Source organism: Phasianus colchicus, chromosome 3 (assembly GCF_987193195.1).
Source record: "Phasianus colchicus chromosome 3, bPhaCol1.hap1.1, whole genome shotgun sequence".
Classification (NCBI taxonomy): domain Eukaryota; kingdom Metazoa; phylum Chordata; class Aves; order Galliformes; family Phasianidae; genus Phasianus; species Phasianus colchicus.
The window spans coordinates 25,537,503-25,560,014 of NC_143438.1; the positions used below are offsets into that span (position 1 = coordinate 25,537,503).

At 36.7% G+C, this 22,512-nt stretch overlaps 1 protein-coding gene across 8 annotated transcripts in view; it reads left to right on the forward strand.

The window, feature by feature from the left end:
• The window catches only part of SEMA5A (semaphorin 5A), a 323,479-nt gene that overhangs the window by 133,165 nt on the left and 167,802 nt on the right, over positions 1 to 22,512 (forward strand). For all 8 annotated transcript variants that reach the window (XM_090137116.1, XM_031589199.2, XM_090137114.1 and 5 more), the window contains one exon: positions 182 to 227. In XM_090137116.1, the coding sequence (XP_089993242.1) occupies positions 182 to 227 (46 nt within the window). The remainder of the gene's footprint in view (positions 1 to 181; positions 228 to 22,512) is intronic.

The window sequence follows — 22,512 nt, forward strand, 5'->3', positions numbered from 1 at the left end:
AGTGTTTAGCCAAAGGGCAGCATTTAGGTGACAGTCCATCAGAGACTTCAAAATCCTGAGTCCCAGTCACGTTTTCATTTTTTCTTTCTTTTATATTCATTAATTATACCCTTCTTTAAATGCTAGTAATATTTTAATTAATTTTTTATCTACTTTTTTTTCTTTTATTTTTGAACTCTAGAAACTACCTCTTCAGGTTGCAACTTGAGGATCTCTCTCTAATACAGGTATGTTAAATGTTTTCTTTGCCTTATATAGGTTAGGTGAATGTTTTAGAGCAGATAATCAAGATATATTCATAAGCTTTTTAGCCACAGATATATATTTAGCTGTTTTTGTCCTCTCTGCTGTATTATATAAGTCATATAATCCATTTTAATTCTAGATTAGTGTTTGTCCCAGGCCGTACAGACCTGATGTTGCTTTACTCTCTGCTGGGATTTTTGTTAGCATGGATCTATTAAAAATAAATAAATAAATTGGAGACTGGAAAAAAGGATCATGTTCTCTTAGGAAAATACTCTAACTTAGGATTGTGGACTTCGTTAAAGCTTCTGTCTTCAGAATGTATTATTATTAAGGATGAAAAGTGTTTTTAAAATAATGATAAACTAAAAACTTTCATACTTACTGAAGAAAAATTAGGCAAATTAAACAGCAGGTTTTCAATGAAGTAATATAATGTGAACAAAGGTGTCAGAATCCAAGTTTTGTATAAAAGGCAGCTGTCTGCTGTTTAAAATGTATCGGAGCTTGGAACTAGAAACTAAAAGCTTTTAAGAGGCACTTAGGTGTTGCAGCCAAGTGATAATTCCTGATCAGTTTATTTCTTTATGTAACTTCCATGCTGAATTTATCATATATCTGCTATCTCATCTTCTCTCAATTTTCTGAGTGGTGTTCCTTGCTTTGGCTTTGTTGGATTTCTTTTTCAGTGTTTAACCTAGCTTTCCTCTGTTAGAATAAATATCAATAGACTCAGGTCACTAAAGAAGGAGAAATCTGTACTTTACAGAAGTGTAACTGCTTATTCAAACCATCACCCCCATGGATCAGCAAAATTTCATACTAGAACAGAAACCCTGACATTGATTTTTCTGCTTGACTACTAAATTTTTGTTGTTTGAATGTGCAGAAGCCATTAATTAGTTCTCTTGAGTTATCTTTTAGTAACATCTTTTCAGTCCTTAGTACTGTAACATCATTGGTTTGCCTTTTCCTACAACAGTTTGGTACTACATTTCTGAAAAACAAAGTATGCCAGTATTTTTTCTTACTAGCATATTTTCTACCCCTATTCCATGTTTCTAAATTTTCTTCCTGTTTTTGTACTCTACCATTATGACTCCTTCATACTTGTCCTTCACAAACCCCTTCTTTTTCTTCCCCTATGCTTTCCCTTTGGCCCTGTTAGTGTGTTCTAGGACTGTCCTACATATAATACATCAAAAGATGTAGTTCCTTGGATTCTTCCAGGCTGGGAAATGTGTCTGTTATGGCAACTCTGAGTGAACTCAGAGATATCTGAAGCCTTTGTTTTGATGCAAGTAGAGCACGAGTAATGTGTATTACATTTAGGTCATCCTGCAGTCCTCCAGGGAAAGTAGGAGGTTGTCACTGATCATGCAGTAATATAAGTAAGTCCCTTCAAGTACTTCCCTCCAGATCAGCACTGTGATCACCTCTTCCACCATCAGTGGGGATTAATTGTAGGAAGTCCTACAATTCCAAATTCCAAGTATGATTCCACAACTATTTTTCAGCATATTTGGAGAAAGTTAAGATATAGAGGCAGTCTCTCAGAGTCTCACACTAGAAAGTGTGAAAGCTCTGTTAGTTAAAATAAGCATGACCTTCTGTGAGAAAGTTCAGAATTCACCAGAATTTACCAACAATGAACTTGAAACCCACCTATATTCAAAACTGTATTTACCAAATGATTCATAGGGGTTTACAAACATTTCGTATACTCTAGAAAAATACAGAATCCTAGTCTGTGAATGCTGTCACCCACAGGTGTCATAGGATTTGCCCAAAGAAGAACAGAAGTAAACCTCAATTTTTGAAACCTTAGGGTATATGTGTTCTCAGTCACTCGTAGTTAATAAATGTTTTAAAGTGAAACCTGAATCTTTTACATCTTTAGAGAATGGCTATAGGATTAGAGGATGTTACCAAATTAATGATTAAAATATGCAGTAGTTTGAAGTTCCAAATCTTTTAAACCTTAAACTCTGTTGTGGTTGAAAGAAGTAGGAAAACAATGAGGAATGGTTAAAATGATATGAAATCCTTGAGTAACAGAATGATGGAATTTTGCAGGAGAAATAAGGCATGCTGTAGTTTTGTTCATTAATATCTTATGGCTAGTAAGCATTTGTTTGCTGAATGATTGAACACTTTGACACTTTATGAACTGACAGAGTTGTTCTTGCAGCATTTTTTCTTCACAAAGTTGTCATAATGCATACAAACAGAGTTTAATTCTTCTGTTTATGTTGCTTATTTGATAACGATGCATGAAGAAGCCTTTCTGAAAACATGCAGATGTTTGATTCAGTCTGTTTGTTCACAGACTAATTAGTTATTTTCACATCTGGAAGAAAAGGTTCATGGTGAAGTGTTAGGTGTAGAATATTTTCAGTGTAGAATAATAAAAATATGAAGGGTCTGGAAACAGTGTAACCTGTACACTTGTTGTTTAATTATTTTAAAACACTGCTTGAGCTTTATTCTCATTACTGTGTGTATGAAGGAGGAGGAAAATTGCTGACTGTTCCTCATGCGCAGCAGGTACTTCCAGCAAAAAAGTGAGGATGTTTGTTACAATTTGCATTCTTCTCTTTTTCAGTTTTCAATTAAACTTCTGAAACTCTTTATTTTGTTTATATTTCTACTTTGCTTTGTCCTGATTAATCAATTTAATATTTCTTATAGCATGTTTCAGGAAAGAAAGGGAATGCTTATAAATTAATCTTGATCACTGATACACTTCATTTTTTTTATATAAATAAGTTTTCCCCATCTGTTACGCTTAAGTAGCTGTTGGAGTTTTGTCATAATTGGCTTTTCTGGGCTGTGAGGGCACATTGTTGGCTCATATCCAGCTTCCCATCCATCAGTACCCTCTAGTCCTTTTTAACAGGGTTGTACTCTATCTTTGAATTCCCTAGCTTGTACTGATAGTCGGGGTTGCCCATAATCCATATGGATTCAATGAATCCATACCTTACACTTGGCTTTCTTGAGCCTCATGATGTTCTCCCAGTCCTAATGCTTAAGTGTGTCTGTCTCTCTGAATGGTATTCCATTGCTTGGGCTTGTTGGCCAGACCACGCATCTTTGTGTCATCTGCAAACTTTGAGGGTGCACTTGATCCCACAGTCTATGTCACTGATGAAGATGTTAAAAAGCATTAGTTCCAGCACTGACACCAATCTCCACCTGGATGTTGAGCCGTTGACCACCACTCTCTGGTTATGATCTCACAATCAGTTCTTTGTCAGTCGAACAGTCCACCCAAGTCCATCTATATATGTCATCTTTACAATTTTCATTATATGTATCTTTGAAAAGAAAGAGTTTTTTCAGGTAAGATATTATTTTGTAATTTTATCAGACATTGCATTTTTACCAGAAACAACTATGTAATGCGAAGTCTTTCTAAAAGTGAATGGAGTAGAATAATGAATCCTTGTTTATACAGTTGTGGGAGGGAAAAAAAAAAAAAAGGCAAATATGTATCAAATACATATACAGATGCTGCTGCTTTTTTTTTCTTTTCTTAATTGGGTACCTGGAAAATAGTTTTGGAATTCTAGATAACCTTTTTAAAAAAGAAAAATAGAAGAAAAATTTGAATTTCAAATTCTCACAATAGAAATGCAGAACAGAGTTCATTCATTGAAAGGTTTCTGTTTCCATTTCTTTAGTGAAAGTTAATCCCTTGTAAAAGTGAGAATTAAAATGTTAATAGATTGCCTCAGACAGGATGTGTATCTAACATGAGATAGCAAGCCATTGTTGCCCATTGTGGATGCATCAAAGATGTCATGGTTCTGTTTTCTGTACTTTATAGAAAAAGCCTGTTTGAGTAAGCAAGTTCAATACGATAGTGTCTATAGCAAACTGGTATTTGATGTGTCTCAGCAATTTTCTCTGTGTGGGAGAATAAAGAAGAATAAAAAGAGTGAAAGCCCTTTAAAGCTCTTGCTGGAGAAGCCTAGAAGTCAATTTGTTCAAAGCTGACTGTCAGAACAATGTGTGGATGGTGATTATGGATTAGGAAAGAAGCCCTCATTGGGCTACAGTTGTAGAATGACAAATATTTTATACATCTCAGTTCAGCATAGTAGCTATGTAGACTTTCTTCTATTATTGAAGGCCTGAATCTATGCAGTTTTCATTTGAGTTTTTTTTTTTTTATCATTCACCTAAAGTAACAGTAGAAAATTGCCTAAAAACATTGCCTAAGATGAAAGCCGAATTTTCTGAGAACTCTTAGATATTTCTTAAAATACAAAATCAGAAATCAAAATAGTAGTCCTTCAGTAAATAACTCAGGGAAAAAAAAAAGTATTTAAAATTATGATATCTAGACTGTATCAGGATTAAGAGTGGGACTTTGGCAGTATGTAGAAGATGACTATAACAAATGTATTTTTCGAATTTCTTTTTTAAATCTTGGAAAAGAATGATTCTAAATTCAAAGACTTTTGTGCCTCCTTTCCTAATCCTCAAATAGTTTGCTGATACATCTCTGAAGTTTATTTTATGGATGAAGAAAAGATGTATGCTAATACAAGCTGGCTTATATAATCTTTTATAACAATTGTGGCATTTTTATATGGATGTGTCTTGTAAATACATGAAGAATTTCAGCTCACCTTTCACTTTAATCTTCTAGCCATGGAGGCTGTTATCACTTTGAAAATCACCCCCTTCCACTTGCTTCCGTTGTTATGTAGCTTTCCTGAGATTTTATCCTCATGTTGGGTCTGTACATTTTTCTGTTGAAAACACAGATACCTCTAAGTCCATTTTTAAAGGTAATTTTGGTTCCCAGTTTGTTGCAAAAGACCCAAATTCTTCATACAAGCTAAGAAAGTTGGAGTTTTTTTTTTGAGGTTTTCATTTAACTTTAAGTATAGGAGTATAAAGCTGATTTTATTTATTTATTTATTAACTGCTAATGAGACTTTCAGGTAAGTAAAGGCAAGATGGGATTTATGAACTGCCAGGAATAAGAGTTGCTTTGGAGAATGGCTTCTACAAAGGAGATTCTAACTGGTGTTTGCATGTTTCAAGTACGTCTGAAGTACTTCCTAAAAATGATAATTGAGCTTTATGTGTCATTAATGGCTGAATGGTAGGATGAACACTGAGTTGAATTGTTCTATAGGTTGAAAATATACATGAAAATTTTTAATACTTAATACTTCTAATACTTTTTAATGTTTTAGACAATCTATGATATTTTTATAAAAAGATAAAATATTTATGCCAGTTGTAGTCTCAATTAGGAAATAAAAATTGCGTGCATCATCCACCAAAACATTATTTATGCTTGGGCTCTTCATATGTGCATCAGAGGTGTGTGAATGAAAAACAAATAGTCATAGCAGATAAATTAGCGTTACTTTTGGTGCTGGTAAGACTTCTTCAAATTATTCCTGGAGGTCTTGAATGCAAAAGAAACAACTAGTGTTCATAACTTTTTTGTAGGGGACTGAGTTGAGCGTTTCTTTATCTGTGGTATCATTAATGTTCTCATTTTGTATTGTTGTCTACACACACAACTGTATTTTTCTGACTAAACTTGCAACTTTATTGGAAGCTAAAGATGAATTCAGCTACCAGTGCATAATTTCATGTATCTGATCTGTAACTCACTGACCTCCAGGAGGAAACCCCTGTAGTTTAAGGGGGTTTCCTCAAACTAGATGAAATATGTTAGATTGCATGTATTCTTATCTTCTCTCAATAGTGTATCTGTGAGGAAATGAGCTACCAGCAGGCAGTAATTCATTTCCCCTGGGGGGGGGGGGAGGAGGGGAAGCTACTAAAATAGTTAGTATTCATAGATACCCCTACATGTTAACACATAAGATGGCAAATTTTCTAGAATCTGTCCTTGGTTGTATTTGGACATGTTCTCTTTCAATATTCATTGTGAACAGTCTTTCTATACATGGGATTTTTTGCCTACATTAGACTAGTTACATATGTTATGTATTTGGTTGTATTTTTTTTCCCTTTTGATGTTCTGCAGATCCCACCACAAAACTATACAGGGTGCACGTGAGGAAGACAGTTGATGTATGACTTCTCTTCTGCTCATCCCCGTTAATCATTTAAAATTGGCTTCTAAGTAGCATGGAGTTTTTTGTTTCCAGAACTTGTAATTTCATATGCCCTTCACTACAGCTGAAATGTGTCATGTAAGTTTAGAATGAGTCCAAGTGAAGCAAAATATTGGCAAATTGGCAGGTCTTTGCAATTGCCTTGTCTTTATCTGTGCGTGTGAGTATGAAGAAGAAAGCCAGGCAAAGGCTTTGTCATTTATTTGCTGTATCTGTCATTGCTTTGGACCAGTATTAAAATACATGCACAAGTTTATTTCCAGGCAAATGAGTCTGAAAACATCCATCTAGCTACCTTTGCTTATTATGTAGCATATCTTGTCTGCTTACTGTAATTTTCTCTTCTAATTTTGCAGCAAAGACAAGTAGGTACTGAAATTTTTCACTACCACTAGAGCAAACCTCCTCTTTTTTTTTTTTTTTTTAGATAACAAACGCTTGTGTTTTGTTTCTGAGATAGAGGGGAAGCCTGAATCACTTGGATATAAAATATAAGTGCATTTGTTCTCATGAGAAATAGAGATGATTTCAAAAGGCTTGTGCATTTGTTTCACTGCAGATATTCAAGAAACTGCTGATGAGGATTTTCTAGTGATATAATTTATCTCTTTTGGAGTGATCGACTGCTAAATTTTCCTGGTATGTGTGGTGTGCAACCAGACTGTTACATACCCCAGAAGTAATTGTGGAAATGCTTTTTTCTAAGAAGGTGGTACCTGTGTTTCTTTTCTTGAGCATAAGCAAAGCAGTGCATCTGCAGAAGAGTAATCACGAAGTATTATGTTTGAAGGGAAAGCAAGCTTCTGCTTTCCAAATATCTAGTCTGTATATAAGGCCATGGCATGCTTCAGCTGATTCTGGAATAAAGCAGTGTGACAAGGCACACGCCGTAAGTCAATGCTTGTGGTAAAGAAACATGGGCTCTCCTTGAGAAGTAGCCTTTTCCAATGTGATGTCTGTATTAAATGCAGAAATGATTGACTGAAAATGAAAATGAAAGCAGAAAATATGGAGAATGAAAGCAGACTGTCTTCAATCTGATGTTGTCTTGCCTGAGTGGAGAGTTGGCTACAAGCAGTTCCTTGTCAAAGGCTTCAGTGGTGCTGCAGTGTTTAACAATTTAGAGAATATTTGGAATATGCTTTGAAAGACATGTCCCCATTCTATCTGTAATACAGGATCTGCAAATATGATTATTAGGTTTCGGTTATAGACAACAATATGTACGTTTGTTGTCTCTCCTGACCTATGATAACTAATGTGAGTGCAACCACAACTTGTATACCAAGTGCATCTTAGGAGTAAGCTTAAAGACAGGTCTTCTGAATTTCAAAGAGGATTGTGTTTCCCAGTACTGCTTGATTGATTAAACAATTCTACCAGAGTAATGGACATAGATTCTATTGGGTAATTTTAAGTGTTGGAGATGATTTCATCTTACACCTCTTTATGTAACATCAGTATGTCGTCTGAGGATACTGTGTGGTCCATATTGTACCTTGACACTGCTTGTTGACCTATGAAATTAAAAACACTTGAACTGAGATTGAGAGAAAATGGCTCAGTAGCCTTGTGTCCACTTGACATGGGAAATAAAACTTTAAGATGCACTGAGCTCAAGGGAACATTTGCCACAGTGCTGTTAAAGGATGTACCCAGCTGCTGAAAGAACTGGAAAGAACTGGCAAAAAGTTCTGCTCCCCTGATCCCTAGCGTACTGGTGGATATTTTTTTTAGATTTAGGAGACTAGATCTTTGCTAGATTTTATTTTTTTATTTTTATTTTTTTAAAGAAAAAAACTTGCCAGAATTCTGAAATATGTGAAGAATCAAAGGGAAAGGAAAGGTATGAGGATCTTACAAGGAGAAAAGTGGTTGGAGAGGAGCCTGTGCAAATGTAGGAGGCTTGTAGGAGTGCTTTCACAGATGACTGAGGACACAGAGGGGCAGTGCACTGTTTGCCTGGTCAGCACTGTTGAGATTAATTTAAACGAGGATTGTTGCTCCTAAATGTTTCAGACATGTTGTTTAGATGAAGCATAAGGAGGTACTCCTGTTCTGAACTAAGAATAACAGTTAAAGTAGCTTCAAGTTTTATTCTGATAAGTTCATCCAATCTTTTGGGAAATAAGTTGCCTTTATTTTGCTCTGTCCTGGTTTTTCTACTACCTTTTCCCTTCCCCAGTTTTAGTAGTTATTCTTATCTCTTTTGGCATGTATTGTTTTACCCATTCCAGATGGTACAATATGATACTTCTGTTGTCAAGTCTGGGAGCTATAAATCATGTCAAAATATGTTAATTTTATTTAGTAAAGTTAGATGTGCTTTGAAGTATCTGGTGTTAGACATATATACGAGATTTCTGTATTAAATCACTGGTTCAGGTCTATTTTGGATTTATTTCAAGGCAGCCACACTGAAAATATTCTTTGTTTGAACAGTGTACTGACATCATACACAACTACGTTATTTCTCGTAGCTGCAATTTGTTATCCTATTTTTTTTTTTTTTTGTAAAATCATTGACTCTTGAGGGCAACTCAGTATAATGAGCATTTGGGAGTTACACTTGGTCAGTGGGTGGGTTCTGCCCCATGACAGTGTTCCTGTTCATCTGCCCCAAAGTGGAACGTGGAGTCTTGGGTCAGGTGCTCAGGGTGTCTGCAGAGTGCATGGAGGCAGCTGTATACTGAAGCACAGGATTCATCAGCATCTGCATCCCCAGCTGTCTAACCCTGCTGGGGAAGAATGCTGACAGTACAGGAAGCACAAATGTCACTCCATTTTTGAATTAGACATCTGTATGGAATATGACAATAGGGATTTTATACACAATGGCCATACGCAGCAAGATTTCACACTAAGTGAACTGCATCTAAAATGTAAAATAAGCTCTTTCTATCATGGTTTCTAAACTGAAATATCAGTATGAAATTAAAAGATTGTGTGACTACTAATGAGCATTCTTAAGCAAGGCTGCATTGCAGATTGAACACAGGCTGATCTTTTCAGTAATTATCCTTGTTATAGGCTCACTTGATCTCCATCTGCTTTTTTTTTTCTTTTCTTTTTTACTTTTATTCTTTCATATACTTTTATTTTATTGATTTTAATACCAGCTTCTCTAGCCAGTTCTTCTGTTTTTCACATTTATCCTAGTGCCTGGAAAATGATTTATTTTCTTCTTCAGATCTATAAAATAATTCAATGCTGTGATGGCTGTTGGTGTATTGATTTGTCAGTCAAGTGAACAAAATATCAAACAGATTATTGTAAAGCTGTAGAAAAACATAGGATCTGTGTTTGGGCTTGTTCATATATCTTGATGTTTATGGGAATTTAGCTTGAAATAAGAAACGACTAGAATATGATTCAAAGGTAAATGAGTTAATCATAAAGGAATTTGATTAGAGATTAATATTTATACCTGCTGTTTGTCTATATCTTCAATTATGAAAATGACTTTCTTGATTGAAACCCATTAGTACTTTTCCCAGAGGACAGCTAACTTTGCAATAACCAAAAATAGACAACTCCAAACATGCTTATGTATTGTTGTATTTATTTTTTAATTAACTGATTCACTTATATTTGCTAAACGGCAAAGAGACCTGCAAAAAATATTAGAATTTCATATTTATGTGGATACTTTGGTAAAGTAATGTTATGAAAATAGTGGATACTCTAGGATTGTTCAGTAACTGGTGCAGAAGGAATACCAATTTATATTAATTAGATAAATAATAACATCTTTGTGGCAGTGACCATTTTTTTTTGTGGAATGTGATTCAGTTTCTTAATCTTAGTCTCTAAATGAAACCTGAATGAATCACTTTGAAACACAAGATTTATATATGTGTGTGTGTGTGTGTGTATATATATTTTTTTTTCAGAGCTTTAAAAATTGACATTTTGAATGAAATGCTAGGTTTGGTACTTGCACTTTACATTAGTTTCTGTTTATTATACTTAAATATGAATTAGAGAATGCATTCATCTTGAATGCATTCATCTTAAGTGGAAAATGCAGTAGCTGTGCAGTATTTGTATGTGCCATTGCCTTCAGGATGTTTGTCATTGGAAATCTCATTTGAAAGGATGATAGCCTTAGGCCCTGAAGCTCTAAACCTTTACCTAGGTGTTTGGAGAGTTCTGGGCAAAGTTCTGTCCCTCCTTGTACTCATCACAAACGAGTGATCAGCTGAAGGGTCAAACCGTTCCTTACTTCTTCCCACCCTGTTGCTATAAGTAGAAAACAGGAGCTTGTGAGAGGAGAGACTGTGCAAATTGGGACTGTAGTGACTAGTCTGCATGAATGCTCAGACTCCCGCACACGCTGTAATTTCCATTGATGAAATGGAAACTTTCTTCAGTGCTGTTCTTTGTGACCCGTAAATGCATGGCTGCTTTAGTTATTCCAGCAGAATTTTGCATACTGCTTTCCCTAAATACATAGCCACTGACCAAAATTAAAACAAATCAAGAAGCAAAGAAACAAAAGTATCTGTATTTGTATTTGTGTTTTATACTTTTGAATGCATAGAAAACATTTTGCAACTGCATTTTTTCTTACTTTAATAAGGCTAGGTTTTCTTACTGAAGTTTTTATAATATGCCAGGACAGGTCTGAAGAAACAATGACAATGTAAGTTCAGGCAAGATCAAAAATAGGTCATTGTATATTTATGAAAACTGCTCTAGGTGTGATTGTTGCATGACTGTCAGCAATTTTGCTTGTAAAATAGAATACTGTGCTATGCAGCACAAGAAAATGAAGTAAAATGATTTATACTCATTCTTCTGTGAAGAATTTCACATGCTAATGTGTATGGATATTTTACAATTGAAATAATATTTGTAATATACAACTTCTGAAATCAGACTAAATATATTCCTTATTTCTTGAAATAAGGTTGTTGTCGGATAGATTCAAATTTTGTTTTTTCCTGACATCATCATGACAGTTTTTCCATATATTTACACACGAGGGTATGCTTATACAAATAGTTAAAAAATCTGAGTAGGTGTTTCTAATGGACTTTGGTAAACATTATTTTAAAAGAAATTCATCATTTAAGAACCTACTGCTGTTATATTTCTCTTTAAGTTAGATTCAGCTGATATACTCTTGTAATGCTCCAGCTATCCATTAGGAAGGCTGAGCAGGGAAGCTGAAACTTTAGAACTGACGCATGAAAAATCATAACCAAATTATTCTGAAAAAAAAAAAAAGCAAGTGTGCTATGTAAAGAATATTATTTCACTAAAATTTACAGCTTTAGTGATTTTTATTTTTTTTCCTGCTCCATCTGCAGCCTAGACACACAAAAAGAAGCAGGAAATGGGGAGGAGTAAGAGACAACAAATTATTTCTACAAAGTTACATATAGAAAATATATTGTTGTTTTTGGTATCATTGCATTTAATGAATATAGGAATAAGGAAAAAAATGAACAATTACTTCCCCATGTTTTCAGAAATAATATTTATTAACATTCCTGATCAAATAAAGGATAACATGACAAGAAACTGCTTTCTAAAAGGTGAGTTCTCCCCTTGGCTTGCAAGCTTTGGAGAATGAGCAGGATGGAATGGAGGAAAAAAAACATGAATTACTGTGAGTGAAACCAATCAGAGTGAGGCATTGTAAATACACTTTACTGCTGATGTGAGGTACAAAGCTTGTGGAGAGTGCGGTGCTGTGGAAAGTCTCTGCTAATTACCTTTGTGTATTGGGAAAGAAAAGCATCTTTTAGCCTCAGATCGCAGTCATGCTATAGCAAATGCATTTTACAGGTAAAGTAAGGCTGATCACGCAAGGGAAGATTCCTAACTTAGCATAAGAGATAAGTAAAGAATATAGTGTTTGTTTTTATCTCTGAAAAAGATGCAATTTTTACCAGACTTTTCCAGAACAGCAGGTATATGTGCAATGCAGAAAATAACAGAAAGGATCTTGGCATCCTTGCTGAGAGAATCAGACACACATAAACTCCCTGCTGCTGCTAAATATCCAGCTGAGGGAAAAGCACCAGAAAGCTGGAGGTAACTTCTTTTCTGAAAAAAAATAAAAAAATCCAAAACAAAACCGCACAGATTGTCTGGTTTATACAGCAAATCAGCGTAAAATAGATGCAAGAGCTCTAGTCAGCCTAAACTAGAAAACGGAGCTTTGGATGATAAAATCTGAGGAGAAAAAAAGGATTAAAACTGGTAGTTTCTTCAAGAAGAACTTATGGTCTGGCTGAATACGTTGCACTAAATGAGGCCATTTAAATATGGTCACAAAATGGCCACAAAGTGAGGGCGTCACTGGAAGCCAGCCAACATACCCACTGTCATGGCAGAGAAGGCTCTCATGGAGTGCTAGAGCATGCTGGAGACTATGTGCAGGAGAAGAGCTACTGCTGTGTTTACTGAGCTGACACGCATAATTTTCAGCCAAAATTCTTAAAGCACAGGTGGTTGAGACTCTCCAGATGCACATCTCTACAAAGATCTGCAAATGGCTGGATGCAGTCATTCAAGGTTCCTGGCTGAAACATCTCCGTTGAGAGCTGGGCAAAGCTTGGAAGCTGTCTGAAGTTATTTACCATTCCTGAGCCCATGGCTAGAGCAGCATGTTGTACCTTTAAGCGGGGAACAGACAGCGCAATACAATCAGTTACCCCTAGCTGGCCTCTCAGATGATAGAAGGTTGTGACAGGCAGTGAAATGGAGTGTTTCAAATAAAAACACCTTTGCTACTGAGAGTAGGAAAGGGAAAAATGAAACAAAGAGCATCTGAACCAAGTGATTCCCAAATTGCTCCTCCTGTAGGAAAAACACAGGTTTTCTTGTATAGTGTATTTCCTTAGCACAGCTTGTAAGATTACCTACTCTTCTTCTGCAGATTGGGATGTAGCAGACTTATACAACTTCACTCTCAGAAGCATTAAAACTATCTAAAGAGGAATTTATTTGGGGGCCACAACCCAAAAGCAAAATGTTACTTTAAAAATGCACATTACTTTAAAAAAAAAAAAAGTAAAATAAAGAGAACTTAATTGGAAGACAGTCTCATTCCTATACATGCCCAGGGTTCTTAGATAAAATCATATACACCTGAAGAAAATATATAATGGATTAGAATATTAGAAGAGCTTAACTATTTTTCTATTTCATTGAGAGGTAGATTGTCATATCCCCGAGAAATATTTTTAATTGTCTGTGTGAGGTGGATGATCTCAAAGAGGCGAGTGAGAGCTGGAAGGTAAAACTGAGTTAATAGTCTAACAGCTAGCATACTGCCTTTGAGTGTAAGAGACTGGCTTGTATCTGCTTTTGTCATCTGATTCACAGCATGGATTTGGACCTGGTTCTTCTGTAGCTTAACTGTGTTTCCTAAACTGTAGGATTCAGTAGAGTCGATCCTTTTTCTTTTTTTTTTTTCCCTTTTAATTTAGGAGATATGTAATTGCAGCTCCAAATTTTTTTTCTAATAAAGTTGTAGGAAAACTTTGAAAAAGGTTTTGGAGAGATTGATGTGTTTGTAACTATCTGGGGCCAGAAGTTCCCCACGTTCCTAGGGCCAGCGTTTGTTATGCTGACATTCGTGTGACATAGCTAAAATTTTGTAACTCCTCAGGTCTCTCATGTAGTTTGTGTCTGTTTTGAATAACTGATGGCTGAATGTGCAGAGGGTTTTGAGTAATGCTGCTCTGCTACCTTCCTGCTGCAGTGGTTAAGTACAAGAAGCGCTGTAGTGGTTATGCAGACTTGTGGTGTTATCAGAGATGCTTCAGTGTGACGGGTGGGTGCAGTGATGGCAGTGTTGCTGTAGAAGTGTGATCTTCTGCACAGACTGAGAACCAGGTTTCTGATACCATGGGACTGGAGAAGCAGATGTTTGTGTTAATTAAAGAATGTTGAGTATCCTTTATCTCACCTGTCTGTGGTATAGACATTGCTTTAGAATGCCTGTTGAATACTGTAATTACTATGTGAACATTCATAGATACTGTAATTGCTGAGTATGATGTTAATGTACTGCCATGGAAATTCAGGTTGTGAGATCCTTTTCCTACTGAAATTTGTGTTTTCTTTTCTTTATTCAGCATGACCATTCTGCAAAGTTCTTGTACAGAAAAGCAAGCAAAAGTGCAATCTGAGCAGACTCTATCTGGGACAATATTCTTCCCTTTTTGTGCCTTCATGTTAGCACAAGCATCTATCAGATCGATCTCAGACTTTAGTGATCGTTAGAGAACCCTGCAAACAGCTCATGGAAATAGGCTGTCTAATTGGGAAACTGGTGATTACTGTTAGCGATATACAGACAAAAAGCAGAGCTGAGTTGCTCTTTCATGGTGGTGTCAGATCTACAGGAACATCTGCAGTAGGAAGAATGAAAACATAGTGGATCTCTAGAACAGGTGGGGATCTGAATGGGGATCTAGGCTGGGCTGCAGCTTTAAAGAGGAACAGGTAGTTCTTTCTTGATGTGCTTTAATATCTAGCCAATGAGTAGAGGAAATTTTCAGCACATTCTATTCTTTCAAGAGATTTTTAAGTATTATTTTACATGTCTTGAGGTTCAACATTAGTAGATCATTATGGAGAAGAGAGCTAATTAGTGTAATGATTGGACTGACGAGATGATAATGTCACTATGCAGAATTTCATGGGAAGTCCATACACTAAGAATGTGTCTTACCATTAAATACATATGACTGCATTTCCAGTAAAATACATTTTGAAACAAGTAAGACTTGGGGACCACAAGCAGAGGGTGAACCAGTAGGTATCAGAAAAGCTGCAATAAACCTGTGAACCTTTGCCTGCTTTCTGCTTATAGTGGGAAGAGAGAATTAGAGGGGAAAAGAGTAAAACTTGCATGTAATGTGTGTTTTCCAGCATGTGCTAACATCAACAAACTTTCCATTGATTTCTGTAATACCGTGTTTGTTACACGGCTGTCCTCACTAGCTCAGCTTTGTATGCGTACTGGACAGTTGCAGAGGGACATTCATTATTTTTTTCAAGGTTGCTTGTGAAATACTTCTCAGGTTCTAGACCACTTATTTTATAGAATGATGGCTCACAAGTGCAACAAGTTCCATTATCAACTGCACATTTTATAATAAGCTCTTTACAATAGAGGGGAACAACAGCTTGGTTTGAAGTTTAAATTCTGAAGGCTTCAATCACAAAATGTTATGTCCCAAATAGCTTTTTAAGTTCAATAAAATGGGGAATTTATGGCTCCCTGAATGTTAGTTAGTCTAGAAACAAATTCTCTGTTCCCTTCTTTGAAAATTATAATGCCCTTACATCGTGGATGGTAAAGATCAGAGGAATGGTGATAATAGTACTCAAATGTTAAACTTTTTATTCAGCAGCTGGATAACCTTGTAGGAGCTCACCACACATCACTGCCTTCTCTTCTTTCCACTGTTCATTAAAATAATTTGCAACGCATGAAAGGTTAACATGAGGGCATAGAAATGTCCTAATCTTTTTCAGTCCTTCATGATATACATAAGATTTGGGGATGTAATCCTGACTTGCGAAATATTCACGTTTATTTCAAAGATGACTTCAGATCTTCTGCATGAAGAAATCTGGCTATTCTGCTGACAGGAAAACAAATAAAGAACAGCCTAATCTTGGAAGGCTTTGCCTTGCCATTTACCATTTTCAGGTTCATAAACAGAATTTTAAAATACTAGATGCTGACAGAGTAGGAGTTGAAATCCTGAATGCTTCATACTCATCTGTTGAATGTATTAGGAATTGCTAGGCATGATGAATTTGTCAGTTTATGTTTGTTTAAATACTTAAATATATAGGAGTCAGTTCAGTGAAAAGAAAGTGAAAGAAAGAATGTGCTGGTGTGGCTTTACTTCATCTCCATCCATCTGAGCTTCATAGTTTTTTCAGGTCTAATAACTTCCTTTTAAGGACCACCTAATGATTTTTAAAGAATCAGTAAATAAAACTCATAATAGGTAATAGGAATTATTATAGTATCAGGCTGATAAATTCTCCAGTGACCAAGCCATGCAGGTTGTTGTTTCCTGACAATGCAGTCAGATGTAACTGGGGATGTCAGTATTCCCACCTTCCTCAGTGCTTCAGCTGTGCATGTGGGAAAAAAAAATAAAAAGGCCATTTTAGTTGATGTAATCAGTTCATTGTAGGGCCATGTGAAGGTGATGTTACAGAGGAAAAGGCAGGAATTCATGGCCGGGAGTGACTTCAATTTGAAGTGAAGGGGAGCACTTAGTGTGCTAGATTCTTTAAAGGGTTTCTGGAGCCACAGTTCTCGTCCTGGTGCAGTACTAGGAATGGAGAGGAGATAGCCCTCTTTGAATGACCAGCTTATTACCACACATTAACTCACCCTTCTAACCATACCCCATCCCCAGAAGAAAAGCAATTAGAAAGAACAACCAAAAAATAGTAAAAAATGGGATGTTAATTCATGTACTTGCTGTTAAAGAAAAAACAAATAAAAAAACAGAAGAATCAAAAACATTTTAAGAACACTTAGTATTTTAAACTTTAAGATAAAGGAAGTCTGCATTTGTGAAATATAAGTGTGTAACTCATGGAGATGGATGCATCAGCTGGGAAAGTATGGCAGAACTCCCCTGCCATTCAGCTGCTCTTTTCAAGTACTGCTGCTAGAGATTACAGCACAACCTGAAAAGGCTAAAGGCATGGATGGTTTGGAGCCTAAAGGAGAATAAGTAAGAGTGTTTTTTCTCTACTAGGAAGACTCCAACCCCCTACTATCACTTTTCCTCTTAAACTGTTATCTCCTTCAAGGCACTTCTTTCTCTGTGTGTTTTGTATAATACGAGTCTCTGGAAGCAGTTGGACTGAAAAATCATATTAAAATGGCTAGTTCCTTTTCAAACACTTATTTCTGGTGAATATCTATTTTATTACTCTATAAATCTGTTTTTTCCTTTTCTTCCTTTAAAACGAAGGTGGAAAACTTGCCTTTGAAGTTGCAGAATTTAATTCATAGAATCAAAGAATCTTGAGTTGGAAGAGACCTTTAAAGGTCATCTAGCCCAACTTCCCTGCAGTGAACAGGAACACCTACAGCTACATCAGGTGCTCAGAGCCCCATTCAGCCTGACCTCAAATGTCTCCAGGGACGGGGCTTCCACCATACCTCTCTGGGCAACCTGTTCCTGCGCTTCATTACTGTTATTATTAGGGAAAAAAAAAAAAAAGCTTTATCCTAATACCCAATCTAATTTTCCCTCCTTTTAGTTTGAAATCACTTCTGTTTGTCCTATCTTAACAGACCCTTTCTTACAAGCTCCATGTAGATACAGAAAGACAGAAAGACCACTCTGAGGTCACCCTGGAGCCTTCTCTTCTGCAGACTGAGGAGACCCAGTTCTCTCAGTCTGCCCTTATAAGGGAGCTATTCTATCTCTTGGATCATTTTTGTGGTCCTCATCTGGACAGATTCCAACAGGTCCATGTCTGTCTTGTACTGAGGACTCCACATCTGGATGCATCAGTCTTACCAGTGCAGAGCAGGGGGTCAGAATCACCTCCTTTGTCCTGCTGACTATGTTTCTTTTGATGCAGCCCAGGATACAGTTGACAGTGTTTGAGGACACGCTGCTTGGATCTGTCTAGGTGTGTATGAATGGCAGCCTATCCTTTGGGCATGTCAACTGTACCACATAGCTTGGTGTTCTTCGCAAACTTGCTGAGGGTGCACTTGATTCTAAGGTCCCAGTAGTGACCTCTGTGGGATGCCACTTGTCACTGATCTCTATCCAGACGTTGACCATCATTCTCTGGATATGATCTGGCAAACAATTGCTCGTCCATTGAACAGTCCACCTGTCAAATCCGTATCTTTTCAATTTATAGAGAAGGATGTTATGGTGAACTGTGTCAAAGGCCTTACTTGAAGTCCATATAGATGACATCAGTGGCTCTTCTGTTTTCCACTGTTGCATTTATGCCATCATACAAGGCCACAAGGTTGGTCAAGCAGAATATTTTGAAGTATTTTGCTCTCTCAAGGAAAGTGATAAGGACTTAGCAATAATAAGAAAACAAAAACAACTCTAAATATAGTTCCTAGATCAGCAGAAGTAAAACCTTTACTGGGTTGACGGTGCTGGACAGTTTTGTAAGGAAGAGTTGATGTGGATACTGCACCTTAATGTTAGTGTCCCAAATGGCACTGTTAAACTAAGTAACACTTTCTGTGCCATAGAATCATAGAATTGCTCAGGTTGGAAGAGACCTTCAGGATCATCAAGAACAACCGCAACTCAATCATACTACCCTAACTAACAGCTCTCCACTAAATCATGTTCCTGAGCACCACATCCAAACTATTTTTAAACACATTCAGAGATTGTGACTCAACCACCTCCCTGGGGAGCCTATTCCAGTGCTTAACAACTCTTTCTGTAAGGAAGTTTATCCTGATATCCAACCTAAACTTCCCCTGGCACAACTTGAGGCCATTTTCCTTTGTCCTGTCACCTGTTGCCATGGTGCTTTTCTTCATGTGAGTTACAAATTATGGAGCTGCTTGATTTTGGATGTTTTCAAAATATCATACACTCCTTATAGTGGCAAAAAATATATTGATGCTGAGGAGTTTTCTAAATACAGAATTGAGGAACAATTACTAAAATGTTAAAGAAAAAGGATTGACAGCCGTCACTCTTATTTCCATAACAAGTATATAATTTATATCCCTTTCCCACATTTTCAGCATGCATTACCATCAACTCCTCATGCTGTGGTACTTGAACATAATCTCTCAACAATACAATCTGAACAGTGTTCAAATTGTATTTCTTTACGCTAAAGCAAAGGGCTGTCTTTTGTCTTAATTTTACACCATATCTCAAGATTTTATGTTGAATGACTAGCACAGAGGCTGGATAGCCACCTAGGAATTTTTATGGTAAACAAAACCAACAAAACAAAAAACACTGTTACAGCTTGTGCTTGGAGAGTTCTTCAGTCCTTTTCACTGACAAAACTTGATCTGCATTGGTCTTTGTCCTATGCCTGGGCTGCTGAGTGGAACTCTGACTGCTGTTGGCCTCAGTGCAGCCATATTCCTTTTATTTCAAGGGTTGGCTGTTTTCTGTCTCATAATAAGCTCAGTGCAGTGTAGTCCTTGTGTCTATATCAGAACAGCATGTTTCCCTTTTTAAGTCTGCATCCTAGTTTGCAGTATCCTGACATCTCAAATGGAAAGAAAAGGATAAATTGGCTGAAACAAGAGTTCCAATGCCAAAGTCAGAAAGTAAATAATTCAAAATCAAAATACCATTTGATATAGTATAGACTAAACTAAATCTGAATAACTTGTCTATATTTCAAATTTGGGATTGCATCTTCCAGCTGGAAGTCTGGAACTATTGCAGTCAAAATGAGTATTCATGCATGGCTTGGATAATGGATCACTGTGTCAGATGTGAAAAGCTATGGATGAGCAGAGTAAGAGAGATAGGCTTTCTTTTTATTATTATTTGTTGTTATGACTATTCACATGGGAAAAACTCATCAAATGTAGTTCTTCCAACTGTAAAACTTTAGAATTGAAAGCCAAAGCTATATACTGTTTAGTTTGATACTTATTTGGGCAAGTAATGGTCCATTTTCATGTCATTTTATTATCTCACTTTACGATGACATTGTTAATAATGTGGTTTGGGGTAATATTGTTATAGAATGAAAATGGAGACTTAATGATGTTATAAAACCAGTAAGCTTTTCCCAGCCACTTTCATAACCACAAAGCAAAACTGTGCTGTGTACCTCTTTCAGCATCCTTGAGACTTTCCATCAGTGGCAGGTGCAGTGTCTTTCATGCTCATGTTTGCTCACTGGGCCAAAGAAAGTCCCACCTGTGCTTGGCACTGTGTAAACCTTTGTCCTGAATGAAAGAGTGATAAGATGACTGAGACCATGCGTAAAAACAATCTCCAAAGTAAAAAGTTTGTTTAAGCCCAAGCGTAAACATATAAAAATAGCGTTAAAAACAATTAAAGGCTAAAAACAATTTAAGGCATTTATTTATGCATCAGTTCTAATCATAACCTCAGTCTTTCTCTGTAACGATTTGTATCCTTTTCTCCAGTTAGTTTCCAATTGCAGATTAATCTGGATTCCTCAGTGGTTTCTTAATCTTTGTCTCTCCTTTCTTGCCTATTCCAGCTGCCTGAGCAGTCTGTACTCTCTCTCTTGTTTGTCTATTTGTTTTTAGACTGGAGTATCGTCAAAATTTTCAGTAGGGTCCCTGAATTTCAGGGCTTAACCTTGAAAATGATAAACTGTCCTCACTCTCACTGGAGACTGATAGGGGGTATTTTCCATAAACGTTTCCTTTATTTTTAATCTGTTGTCTCTGGATATAGTTTTATTCTTCTTGCTTTGTTTTTTCCTTTGTTTTTTTTTTTCCTCTTTTACCTGAGGCAAACAGTTGGCCCTAAGTGCCATGTTCATAAAGAAGTGCTGTGTTCATAAAAGAAAACTACAGAGTTCAATTTAAAATTACTCAAATGTTATGACCTCAGGGCATTCAGGCTAGGGAGGATACTGCTGAAACCTGAAGACGAATTATCAAAAGAAAGTGTTAGGTTCAGAACTGACTGACTGACAGACTGCCACCAGATCATTTTTGAGGATAGATAAGAATAATGGTGATGAAAAACTGAATTCTGTTCAATCTTAGTGAGCTATTGCAGCCACCATAGGGGAATCTGTGATAATTTCACAAAATTGCAGAGTATTTTAATATTTCTCGGATGAAGACTTTTCAGATTTTCTTCCCCATCTGTTTGGTTTTGTTTAGATTTTGATTTATATTAAGAAAGAAAGCAGTTTCAAAAACCCATCCATCCCTGAAATAATCTAAATGTTTTGAATTGAATTAAACATTCATTTGATATTGAATTATTTAGAAGAATCAATTGGATAATTTTGCATATTTACTTTGGCAGACAAACTGAAATATCCGGCTCTGTCTGTGACCTGCTGGCCATTGCAGCATCGTGCTGGCAAGTAGGAATGCTTTGTTCAGAACAGGGAGAGAAACAGGGAGTTCAAGCGGTAGACTCAATGTGCAAGTTTTCATGTCAAAACTGGTATCTAGAACTATGTCTAGATTGTCTCAAAGATGGTAGTCATATAGGGCAAGCTCTGAAACTATCAAATTGTGGATTTATAATTCTGTTTGGACTTCCATGTGCTCTCTCCTGTTTCTCTGTGGGACTTCTTCATGCCTTGATTACCTCTACTTTCTGAGTTTGTATTTACTAAAAAAATTTGATCTTTTTTTTTTTTCCTTCAAAATGCACCTTAGTCCCAAATCAGTGCGTACTTTGAAGGGTGAAACAGTGTTTTTGGTAGTCCTTGCAAGATATTCAAAGCTCTGACTTTGGCATCCACGTCACCAAAAAGAACATCCCTGCTACAGGCAGAATGGTGCTCCTGCTGGTCAGCCCTCAGCTAGCTGCATGAGATGGTGAGCCTGTTTGCAAGATGGAATGAGGGTAAGACTTGAACACAGGTAAATATGATGCAATTCCTGGACTGGTGCCATGTCAGTGGAAGCATGTGGCTAGCACTTCAATGCAAGGCCAAGGCATTCAAGAACCAAGTGGAAATGAAAAGTAATATATCTGGCTTTTGACTATGATCAGCAAAAATGTATACAGTGGGTAAAAATGAGTGTGCGTGGAAGTACATGGATGAGCAAGTAACTCCTACCTGAACTCAGCCATAAAAAGGAAGTGTAGGGGTGGAAGAAGGGGCAGATGACTAGGGGAGTGGTGCTGAACAGGATGGGGAACTGGTCACAAAGGACATGGAAAAGGCCACGGTACTCAGTCCCTCCTTTATATCTCAGTTTGCTGGTGGAACCAGCCTTTAGGAGTCCCAGGTTTCTGAGACACACTGGAAAGTCCTATTGCTTCTTGTGTTGTATTTTCTTATTCTCCTTGTGAAGTAGTATCCAAGATATCCTACCCTCAGCATCTCTCTGCTGCGAACAACAACCTGCTCCTAACACCTCTACACAACAGTGGACGTGTGTCTCATTTCCCTGACTTCTAACAACGCTGGCAAACTGAAAAAAAAAAAACAGTGCAAGGTAGGAAGA